The sequence below is a fragment of the Silene latifolia genome, chromosome 11 (genome assembly GCF_048544455.1).
Source record: "Silene latifolia isolate original U9 population chromosome 11, ASM4854445v1, whole genome shotgun sequence".
NCBI lineage: Eukaryota > Viridiplantae > Streptophyta > Magnoliopsida > Caryophyllales > Caryophyllaceae > Silene > Silene latifolia.
This window is the reverse complement of record NC_133536.1, coordinates 492840-505248: the sequence shown is the minus strand read 5'-3', so window position 1 is coordinate 505248 and position 12409 is coordinate 492840. Positions and strand designations below refer to the sequence as shown.

At 36.7% G+C, this 12409-nt stretch overlaps 1 protein-coding gene across 1 annotated transcript; it reads right to left on the bottom strand.

Moving 5' to 3' along the window:
- Nucleotides 1-1833: 1833 nt before the first annotated feature.
- Nucleotides 1834-12193, bottom strand: LOC141610549 (outer envelope protein 64, mitochondrial). The gene is made up of 13 exons (XM_074428682.1): nt 11724-12193; nt 10900-11052; nt 9707-9831; nt 9179-9304; nt 8179-8358; nt 7870-8014; nt 6241-6409; nt 4998-5132; nt 4716-4916; nt 3404-3531; nt 2976-3027; nt 2509-2578; nt 1834-2232 (listed from the first exon to the last, which is right to left on the bottom strand). The coding sequence occupies exons 1-13, from the start codon at nt 11987-11989 to the stop codon at nt 2150-2152; spliced, it is 1833 nt and encodes a 610-aa protein (XP_074284783.1). The 5' UTR covers nt 11990-12193; the 3' UTR covers nt 1834-2149.
- Nucleotides 12194-12409: the final 216 nt, after the last annotated feature.

Below are 12409 nucleotides of genomic sequence, written 5' to 3'. Positions count from 1 at the left end.
GTAGCAATTGATTAATGTATTGATTAGTATATGACCGAGGAGGGCGAGGACGATAATATTCATCTTAAAATAAAAACAGATTAAATATACTCCCACTAACATATACTCCGTATAGGATAACCTTTTTGTTAGTCTCTAAGCATCATTCTTCTGTCTTATCCGCATACTTCATCTGTTTTTAAGTTTAAGACGAATATTGTCGTCGTACACAAAAAATTGTGACGTATTGAGGTGGAATCGGTCGATTCCCAACCCTGTTTTTCTCCAAACTTTGTGTTGAACGACACCATTAAGCAACTTTTCAAATGACGGAACCACCATCTTTGTCAATACTCAAAACTTGTATTTGTTAAATCACTGTGTGCAGATTCGTGATTAACTTATACGGAGTAACACGGAAGATAAGCGGGGATACGAATTCCCAATGGCCACCAATTACGAGGTCCAAAATTTTCAAGGCAATTTTACATTGTTTTTAATGACACCAGTAATTCTATGCACAGGTTAAAAAGGCCGGAAGTAGATGCACAAACCTACGGAACACCGTTTACTTGATTCACCGTTTATTTGTTAGAGGAAATGGTATCCGTCACTCCGAAGTGACGGATATGTGCTGTCATAAGTTAACCCTTTTGTTAGTCCCTATGCATCATTCTTTTAGGGCCCCATATATCGACATTTGTGAGTGGACTATTATTTAATTATTATTTGCCTTTGCATGTAGAAAACTTCGTGGCATTAGAAGTATCACAAATTTGTGATGTATTGCTCGTGGCCTTCTACCCCTTCTTTTATCTCATGTATTATACTTAACTCGTTTTAAGTTTATGACGAGTATTGTCGCCTTAAATAAGAATTTGTGATGTATGATATATGATAAAAAAACATTATACTTCTATATCAATGTAAGATTAATGCCCTGTTCTTTCGGACTTCTATTTGCCTTTTTAAGTTCAGTTTAGTTCTTACAAGTTCAGTTCAGTTCCTATAAGTTCAGTTCAGCTCCTATAAATTCAGTTTAGACAAGTTCATACAACTTATATTATATATAAATGCATACCCGTTTTTTAATATTGACGAATTGAAAAAAAATAGTACTCTTTTCATTCAAATCAATGCAAAAAAAAATCCAATATTTAAATTATCCTATATACATTATTCTTAAAAAAAAAATAGATGGTTAGAAAAAAAATAGATGGATTCGATGAAGATGGAGATGAAAGTAACGAGTATGATGATAATATGGTAATAAATGGTTAGAAAAAAAAATGTAATATATAATTTGTTTTTTTATTGTAATGTATTGTATTAGTTGTAAAAAAAGAATTAATATATATAAAGCGTAAAATTTTTATAAGTTCAGTTTCACTTCTATAAGTTCAGCTCATATAAGTTTAGTTCAGCTCCTAATCCTATAAGTTCAGTTCAGTTTCTATATAAGTTAAGTTAAGTTAAGTTCAGCTCAGCTCCTGTAAGTTCAGTTCAGCTCTTATAAGCTCAGTTCAGTTCAGCAAATAGAAGTCCAAAAGAACAGGGTCTAACTCAACTTAACTCAAGTAACAGTATACTTCAGGATAGAAAAGGGAAGTAATTTTGCACTCGGTTATTTTGCGAGACACATACACAACTACAGCGGTAAAAGAAGGGAGCGTAAAAAGTGTTGAAAATCCCGTGCAAAAGTGGTCCTTCGTTGTGTAAATGAAACTGAACTGGAATGATGAGAAGGGTGGAATTTCATTAAGTCCATTTCGTAACATTGTATTGGAGTGGAATTCGTCCATTTCCAACCCGATTTTTCTCTATACTTTTTCTTGTATGACGCCATTGAGCAAGTTTTCAAACGATGGAACACCCATCTTTGGTCAATACAAAAAACTTGTATTTGTTGAATCACTGTGTACAGATTCGTGACTAATTTATAACACGGAAGATAAGCAGGGATTCGAATTCCCAATGGCCACCAATTACGAGGTCAAAAATTTTCAACGCAATTTTACATTGGTTTTAATGACGCCGGTAATTCTATGCACAGGTAAAAAAAAGGCCGGAAGTAGATGCACAAACTACGGAGCACCGTTTACTTGATTCACTTCTCTATCATTAATTGTCTTGAACAATGATTCATTTTTCTTGGGTTTGATGTCCGGTTTCAGCTCAAGAGCTTCTTCAATCTCTTTTCTCCGGTACTGGCAACTTTGTTCTGAGGCTCGAGAACAAGAGCATGCTTGAAATCTGCAATTACAGTTACCATCATAAGCAAGCATTCAAGTCACTCTTGGCTCAATCCGAAATATAAATATAGAAGATGATCAAGACAAACGCAACACTTTATTTTGCATGTACACACATCCAAGTAAAAAAGTGGAGCAAATCTCCTTGCAAAGAACAGTATCTTAGGGGATACAGACTGTTGGAAGTCGGACTTGATAATCAAAAGTTAAACGAGAGGAGCAACGACTATGCTAGATGTATCAATAATCAAAAGGAGAATGAGCATGAGTTTATCACCTTCAGCTGCGTCCTTGTATCGAAGAAGTGATTCTCTAGAAGTCCCTCTACGTAAATATGCTTTCACATTCTGCACAGAGCATCAACTATTAACAGGAGCAAAATTACATTTCTACCCACAATTATGACGATCTGAACTGATACTTCGTACGATGTACAGAAGAACCATTGACGCTGCTCCAGCAAGAGGTGTGAGCATGAATAAATTAAGTAATGACCCAAAGGTCTAGATCCAGACGAGAAAACGGTATCAACCGTCTTGATACAGGAATTTATCATAAATAATCGACACTATAGTGCAATGACTTCAGATTAATAGTAGTAGGCCATAATCTGGCTAAGTGATACTCCTACAGCCATAATTGGGGTTTCAGAGGAAGGGGAGAGAGCAGAAACACTGAAAAACCATTAAAAGATTGTGATAAAACAACAAAGCATATTGTGACTAAGATGAAGCGATAAGTCACCTTTTTATCAAGTGATATAGCTTTTGAGCAATCCTCTTCGGCTTTTTGAAAGCTACACAGAAAGGATAAGTCAAAACAGAAATAAGCTTAATTCAAGGCACCTGGGATCACGGAATACAGAATCTTCAATCACTCTAGCCTACAAACTTCATTATGCAATCAAGAAATCCTTGAGTTCCAGATACTGACTTACAAAGGTATCGATGGGAGCAAAGATTAAAATGATGGCACTGTATTTAGTGGACTTCTTAGACTTCACTATAGAACTTCATGAACTGGATTTATTGTTTGCGACAGGACTAAGGCACAAAATATTAAGTCCAGTTCACTTTAGCATAATGCTTCAACTTTCATCTTAGTAAATCTTGAGATATTTGTACAAAAGAATCAGGGCCTGAAATGTTTGTAATAAAAGGAGCATTGGTTACCTAGCGAGTTCCAAATATGCAGCTGCTCGGTTGCTATAGTAAGTTGCATTTATGTTATTCAGCTTGATGGCTTCAGTGTAATAATTGACAGCCTTATTCCACTGTCTTCCCTTGTAAGCACTATTACCCTACCATCAACAATAAACAAATTTAAAATCTCCTTCAACATATCTACGGAATATGTTCTCTAAAAGACGACACCAAATAACATGATTGTCTATGTTGTGTGACAAATAATGCATGATTGTCTATGTTGCCAATGACATCAGGTTAAGAGCATTGAGGACTCATTCCTATATTAACAGAGTAGCAGTAAGAATTGAAACTCTCGTATACTCATATCTAGTAAGCAAGCATGGAACAAACTAACTGAAACTAGTTCATTCATACATTACAGAAACGTATAAAACATTAAACAAAATCAAAAAGCCCTTTGAACAAATGTGAAGTCACTAACTCATGTCATAATATACCGCAACTTTTAAACTCAGAGAAAACAAAACCCCAAATGAACATGTTACAGTTTCACAAATTACTAGCAACACAGTAAACGAATTGCAACATCACAGGATCTGAATTAATTATTGTTTAAAACACTACGGTAAAAAGAAAGTAGACTTTTTTATGTCATTTTTTGGGTTGAGGGGAGGGGTTTACCCCAGTGCCTCAATGGCTCCCGCAAAATTGCGAGGTAAGGTTGGGGGGGTTCGGATGTACGCAGCCTTACCTTTGTGTTAGCAACACAAAGAGGATGTTTCCGAATGACCCAAGATGAAACAAAAATCGCAGCCACTTTAGTGAGCCATTTTGATTTATTCCATCATAATCCAGAACCAAAGAGTTATTGAGTCTTTGGCTCCATTGGACATATGGAACTGACCTGCCTCTAGAGTACAATAAAAAAACATTTCATTTTTATTTTCTGAACAAAGCCGGTAAGAACTTGGATCAGAAAGGTACCGCTACTATTTGGGAAACCATCCATGCAAAATGTCAGGTCAGGTGACCATCTACTATTTATTAGGCAATAAATGTTAAGCATTTACTAAATACTAGCACATAATGAACATATACCTACATAGCAAAGAATACGAGTGAAGATTTCTATGATTCGCCAATCTGTAAACATAGTATACTAGTGTACAAGATGCACAGGTGAAGTTGCAAGGAAAGCAGCTCGAACTGTATTTGACAGCAATGCAACAAGGCCAGTTGTCAACTGGTAAATCCATTCATCACAGAGGAATCGACTCAAAACAATAACATAAGCCTTTTTTTCACAATTCTAATTGTGCAATGGTGAAACACCCACCTTTTCTTTCAGCAGTTCAGCAGCATTCAAGTCATCGTTAGCATCAGCCATTGGCAAAGACTCAGCAGAAAGACTTGCTTGTTGCCGAAGTGAGGAGTAACAGTCCACAACTGTATCAAGCAGAAACTTATCAGCTCCATGAGATGCAATAAATGAAACTGATATTGGAAAACCAGCGTGCTCGCCCAGTGGAACAGCAACCTGGGAAATAGAGAAAGCATAGAGGTTACCATATCATATGCAAATAAAACCATAGAAAAACAGCAGACAGTACTTAATTACCTGACAACACCCTGACATGCTTGATAGGCTGGATAAGACTAGTGCTCTATCATAAAACTCAATAGGCAGACCTTTTCTGGAGTTACATTTGGGGGGAGGATCAGCTACAGTTGGAAGAACGAGTATTCCATCTTCCTGCAAGAAAGTATTTAGCAAAAAGGATGTAAATCAAGCCATCACAATCAAATTATGGCCAACTTTCACAAAAGTGCAAAACAACAGTGAACCAAAGATGATTTGAGGTACGCTAACATGAGCCATCATATGGAACCGTTGGGATGGAAAATGAAACGAGAATGAGACAATGTCAAAGCATTCAAAACAAAGATTGAATCTGAACAATGATTAAATCTGATTATGATACACCTGATAACGTCAGCAAGAAAGAAAAGAAGTCCAACAGGCTTTTGTTAGCAAGAAGCTAAAAAACAAATATGGCCCAAAAATATTCCTCAAATTAAGAAACAAAAGCAGCTTTCACAGTTTTATGAATTTAATCTGAAAAGGTACATATACAATTGGATGCAGCTAACCACCAACACACAATCTTGTCAAGTGCTTCTCTTAAGTCAAAATCACAAGAGCTACTCAAGAAAAGCACTATACTATTTCAGAGTAAGTTTCCAAATTGTTCAGCTAAATAGATGTTGATCAGTATTGATGAGTTTTGCATGCTCAGTCATTACTTCCAATTTTCCAAATCCTAGTTAGTAGTCAGTAGTTGCCACTGAAAGTCAATGGATACATGACACGTAAATAAAGGTCAGAGGCGTAATACGCTACAGAGCAACCACTACCGCTTACCTAATCAGCAAAATTACAGAAGTCGTAATTGTCTTAAGAGTCTCCATAGAATAACTGGTACGAATGCACTCATTAGCTTTTAACCATGTGCTATTCAATTACAAGGCACTGTGGAGAAGCTTATGAGTTATGCCTATAACAGCTTGAATGAAGGTTACACTGATATAGACTCAAGGTCTATACTACAGTATTATCCTCAACAAATGTCCAATTTTATATAATTCGCTCACCGTTATCTCACCCTACGTTTCTCCCTATTGAAGTCCTAATGTATTACATTCCTCGTGGGAAAAGTCCTCTGACCAAGTTCCCAAAAAAAAAACAGAGAGAGAAACTCTAACTGTAACTTCAACCAGCCAATAAAAGTTGCAAAATGCGACACATCTTTGCCTCCAGATAGCAGTGAAAAAGCACACACATAATAAGGGAAAGTAAGAACCTTTAAAAGGGTCTGCAGTGCCGTGTGCATTTCAGACTTCACTTTATAAATTTTTTTTAGCTTGTCAGGTACTGAATCAGAACCTTTGTGAACAAGTCCAGACACATCAGACGGCAACTTCAGTTTCACGGATGTAAACCATTCTTCGTGATTTGTTTTGAACTCATATCTGAGAGGCAGTATATGCTGATCAGAACAAAACAGATATTTAACCACATAATACGAGTTGCAACTACAAGACATAAGGGACAGAGGAAAACTATAAAACCAGAATAACAAATTTTACATAAAAAAGCAGAGCCGCGGAAGAAAAAACAGCTTTAACAAATTTTCTTTCACTGCAACAAACTAAAACAACACAAGTCCTGCAAAACGCCATGGCAATATGGCATGCCTGTAGGCTGTAGTATGAAGCAAGCATTTTTATTGCACATGTAGGGTACTCTAAGTAATATAATTTGCGTGTAAACTTTAAAGTAAAGTGAAATTCTGTATTTTTAAGACTGTGTCCAGTGTTTTAGAAACAATTACACAACTTTAAGTAGCTGAATGGGTGTAAGAAAACAGGAAAAAAAATGAAACTGATGAACCAAAACTAGGTGTGGGATAAACAAATGAAACTCGTGTACTTTTCAACCCTCTTTGTAATACATTAAACTAATTTAGATCAAGTCTGTCCTAGGACTAGGAGTGACTTCACGTAAAACAGTGACTGGAAGACAGAAGCCGGTCACAGAGAGTTTCATTTATTATTTATTAAGGTCTAATCTGAGTGCACAGTATATCTCACTGAGTGTTTAAACCTCAAACAAAAAATACTTCTGTGTCATTCAGTTAAGCTGAGGACTACAATAGTACAATTCGTGATAGGTGTTTAACAAAATGCCCGACCACTTAATAATTCATCAGTTTCCCCTCGTTGTTGTTCATGATAAGAAGATTTCAGTTACCAAATTGAAGGGTAATCTCCATTTACGACAGTTTAGCTTCAGTGAAAAGAAAAAAAAAACATGATGTCAGCAACTAAAATGAGAAAGTGACTCAATAGTAGGCTTCCTGATCACGATAGAAAGTAAATTAGCCTTAAAAATAAAATATATAGATCTTTACTTGATACTCTTCCTCTATTGTATATTTGTATGATTCATCCCTAACTCAATCTTCATCATGGACCTTTCTCCTTGCCATTTTAAAGCAACAGAGGAATAGGAAAACACACTAATGACATTAGGAGAAAATACAAATAAAAGAGCATGACAACCACTCCAGTTGTTCACTTTCAGATCTCCTTGCACACACTTATCAAAACACTATCAGCAATTGATTCTCAAGCTCCTTAGCCCTGACACACGTTCCACACTTAAATATAAGCGCTTGATAATAGCAGGAGGCCAAAAGGTCTTTTAGGTTCAGTATGAATTCCAAATGGAGCTGTATTGTAATTAAATGAAGCAAACTAATATTCGTATCCCTTTACTGCATTAGAGAGATACAAAGCCTTGAAGAACTAGGGAAGGTGGCCACATAGTACTATTCCAAGGCCTAACTTCTTAATCACAATTGTTGACTAATGATATGTGTAGCATAGATATAGATACACTTAATGCACAGAGTTTTAAGAGATTATACCTGTTAAGTAGATCCATTACTGATGCAAGTGCTTTAAGGACAGCGACACCATTTTTCACGTTTGAGGGCTCTTCCAAAAACCCTGTTAGACTTGGAACGTTTGAAGCAATAAACTCGCCCATGTTCACATGCCTGGGACTCTCGTCTGTACAATCAATAAAGCTTGATTACAACAACATAATAACCACCAAACACTGCTAGACAACATTATGAATCCAGATATTATTACATATGACACTATTGATGTACAACTTCCACGGTTCGACATAAGTAAGAGAATCCTACAAACTAACCAAACAGTCAACTTACATCCAGATAGACTTTCTGTTGCTTTGCTCACCACATATGAAGACTTCTGCTTTGGAACTTTTGAAAGCTCGAAAAGATCATCCGCAAATATGAATCTCCTTGACCTTCTAGATTGAGTATTACTTGGGAGCAAGACATGTCCAACACGATGTAAAATAGAGGGATCCCTTGCAAACCATCCTGTATGAAGGCATTAGGTGAACAAAAGCTAAAACCGTTATTCAAGGTTACAATCTAGACATGCTCAGAAACAAACAAGAAGATTAGATTTTCATCGTGCCAACGATATTGCATGACCAGTGTCAAAATAAGACTAAAAAAGGATAAATGACAGGCAATATCATATGGACCAGCTTGGCACTATTGCGGGGGGGCGGGGGGGGAGTCTTCGTTCCACGCGACCTAGCATGGCCCATCAGAAACCGTGAGATAAAGATCAAAATAAAGAAAATAAGATGGTATGTTTCTCATGCTCAACTGCAAGTATTAGGCGCGTGCCACACAGCTATTTTGAGAATATGTCACATTTTAGCCTAAAATGAAGTGTTCAAGTTTGTTGGAAGGAATGTTGTGTTGACATGTGACAAGCTACTAAAGTGAAGTAACAAAGATATGATGTATAGGCTCCTGCATCGAGCTTGGTAGTCGGTATGCAGTCTTTCAGCAATACTATGGCATCTCTAAAGACGCAGTTACGAGTTCACTGAAAAATTATAGGTGAACAACGATGACAGGATTGCTAAAGTTCCTCGACTAGGTTGAACTCAGTTTTGTCATAATGTTGCCATTAGCAATCTTACTTCCGTAACTTAAGAGTTAATAAAGCACTTAACTGGACTAATATGGAAAATGGGGAAGGATATGCGAAAATGAATGACAGCAGAACATTCCGGAGCTTAGATTGTCATTTCAAAGACCAAAGTGTTCCTTTTATGTAAGTCACAAAGAATGAAGGATGGTGACGGCAGCAAAATAGAGATGGTTAAGAGCAGAAAGTTACCAACAGTATCTAGACTTTGTGAATTTGACAAGACGCCAATCATAGATATAGCTCTATGAGACGGACGGAATCCAAATACACCACAAAAGGCTGCTGGAATCCTCACACCGCCAATTGTATCGATACCTGCACTTACAGAAACCTAATCAGACTACTCATCCAGAAAATCTTGACTGAAACAAAATACTGTAAGAACTAATTATTCTAACAGAAGATCCACTCAAAACAATCTGCATTCAGTTGTTTCAAAGAAAGTTGATTAGATCATTATTAATATGAGCATGCACCACAACTATATGTGCTAACAACCAAACTAAGGGAACGGAGCCACGTAAATGGAACAAACAAATACAGAAGGAATGTGCATTAGCAAACTCAATGAACAGGCAACCACCCTCGCAAAAATAGCTCTCTGAGCATGCATGCTTTCTTTATAGTTACAACCGTCGTAGAAAAATCGATGGGCAAAGGGTTATTTTTACTACGATCACTTCAAAAAATACAGAAGTCTCAGAAATAATCCCATACCAAGTGCAAATTCAGCAAGTTCAGCAGCAACTGCAACAGCTGAGCCACTAGAAGACCCCCCAGGAATATATTGTGGTGTCAGCGGATTGATAGGAGTTCCATAATGCGCATTTTCTCCAGTGATCCTAAAAGGCAACACTGCTTCAACTCAACATGCTTTTCCATGATTTAAAATAACAACCACAACTAAGAGAGTAAGCAGTAAGCAAACAGAGAAGAAAAATACACTGAAACAAGTAAACATGGAAAGGCTTTGGTAAGTTCAGTTCTAAAGCAAGACCCTCAGTCTTACCCCTAAACTAGTCAGGACTCGTGAGGCTGTGACACATAGTCAAAACGTCCATTGACGACTAATGAATTCCATTGTTTAATGTGAATTGTGATAGAACTCAAAGTCTGCAGCTTGCAAATTCGCTAGGTCATCTTGCCACAAAGCACAAATAGAGAAATAGCTAAAACTGCCTATCTGGTACAACTTTCTCCAAATACGATGAGATTCAGGCCTTCGGCTACGACATATATGAATACCAACTTAATCTCATTTTGCTTTTTCACCCACATATAATTAAATACGCCTCTATAACAAATTAAAACAGACCTCCCTCAGATGGTCCCTATACATCACTATATTAACTCTTTAAAGTCAATTCATTGATTGGAAAACCACATAGAAGCTATTGATGAATAACATCTCATATACCATTAAATTTCAATGATCAACTGAATCAATCATTCAAGCCTGAAAAGGAAACTAGCAGTAACCTCTAAACTTAATACTTTAATGATCTGAGACAGTCTCATACAAGATTTTGCAAGTCTGAAACTCCACCCCCTTGCATGTAACCTCTCTAAGTTTCTAAAAACAAACATCCATAACTATATAACCAAAATACAACATGAGCCCGCACGTAACATTTCTAAGCTTGAGCTAGTCTAGCTTCAGACCGTCTCAAGCTTACAACATACTCCCTCCGCCCCAATCACTTGTTTACTTTTGATTAAAATACCCCTCATAAAGAATAAAAAAGGTAAACAAATGAATAGGACAGAGGGAGTAGTCAATATATTAGTCATTAAACGAACCACATCATGGAAAGATACCCTCGTGAGCTTAAAACTTCTTCAAATGAGATCTTGTACTAGCTATTCACACATACAATAGGTAGCAGGAGATTAAGGGAAAAAGCGTATACCCAAAGGAAAACTGGTCCAAAACAGTGGAGCCCACACAGGTAGCACCCTTCCTCAATAGGGTTGTTATCACCACTGCCGTCGTTCCTCCTTCCTCATGCGTCTTCTTCCACTGTTTACTTCCAAAACCTGTCACTCTTCCTTTTATCTCGAATCTGCACCCGATCAAAACCTCAATCAGCTTATTCATTCAAAATTTATTGCCCTTGGTAGAAAAATAAAACAATTTTGACCGATACTTTCTCACAATATACAAAAGCTAGAACCTTTTATTTCAAAATTATACGATCATCAGAGGCACTTATTTTAACTGATACTTTCTCACAATATACCAAAGCTGTAACCTTTCAAAACTTATAATACGATCATCAGAACTTCAGAAGCACATTTTTGTAAACCAATACTTTCTCACAATATACAAAAGCTATAACCTTTCAAGACATTTGACCTATACTTTCTCACAACACACAACAACACAAAGGCGATAACCTTTCAGAACTTATAATACTATGATCTCAGAAGCACTTTGACCGATACTCTCTCGCAATCAAAAGCAATAACCTTTCAATACTAATAATACGATAATCCGAAACACTTATTTTGACCGATACTTTCTTACAATATACAAAAGCTATAACCTTTCAAAACTAATAACACGATCATCGGAGGCACCTATATTAATATATCTTGATCAATGTTGACATCAATGAATATCAAAATCAATCAAATGAAAACAAAAATCTAACATATTCTTTATGAGCTGTATTTTAATCAAATCAAAGATAAACAAATACAGTAATAGAGAAAAAAATGTGAAAAGACGTACATATCCTCGACGGCGAAAGTAAGACCATGGAGAGGAAGAGGAGCAGCAGGTGGCGGCGGAGGCGGAAACGGTAAAAGCACAAAACGATCAACAAACGCGCCGAAATCACCACCTTCTATAACCTTCTTCATTTCTCTTCGGCGATTGATTTCTCTAGAAGTTACCACCGCGACGGCGGCGACGCCGAAAACTCCGACGCCGGCGATCAGTATCCATGTCTTAGGGTTTTCCGATACGGTTAATCTCAGCTTTTCTGTTAATTTCATGGTAGTGAGCTGGTGATTGAGGTAATTAGGGTTTTGAAAATGAAATTAGGGTGTAAATTGGGGATTTTTTAGGAAGATTATGGGTTTGGTTAAATGGGAATCTGTTAGGTGGATTGTTGTGCAAGGTTTAACCAGGGTTTAAGGAAGGAGGAGAAATTGTGAGGGAATTTGGTCAACACTTGGCCGACGAGACGACGTTATCGAGTGGTATCGAGTTTTGATACGATTGTTTTATAATAAGCTCTATTATAATTAAATTGGAGGACGGTCTCTTAATAAGCTTTATTGGGAGACCATTGTACAATTTTAAGAAAAAGTGGTACTAAAGATAATAAAATAGGTATAAATCATGATTAATGATAAAACGGATACATTTATTATGTAAATAGGTACGAAATTACTATGTTACGATCAACAACA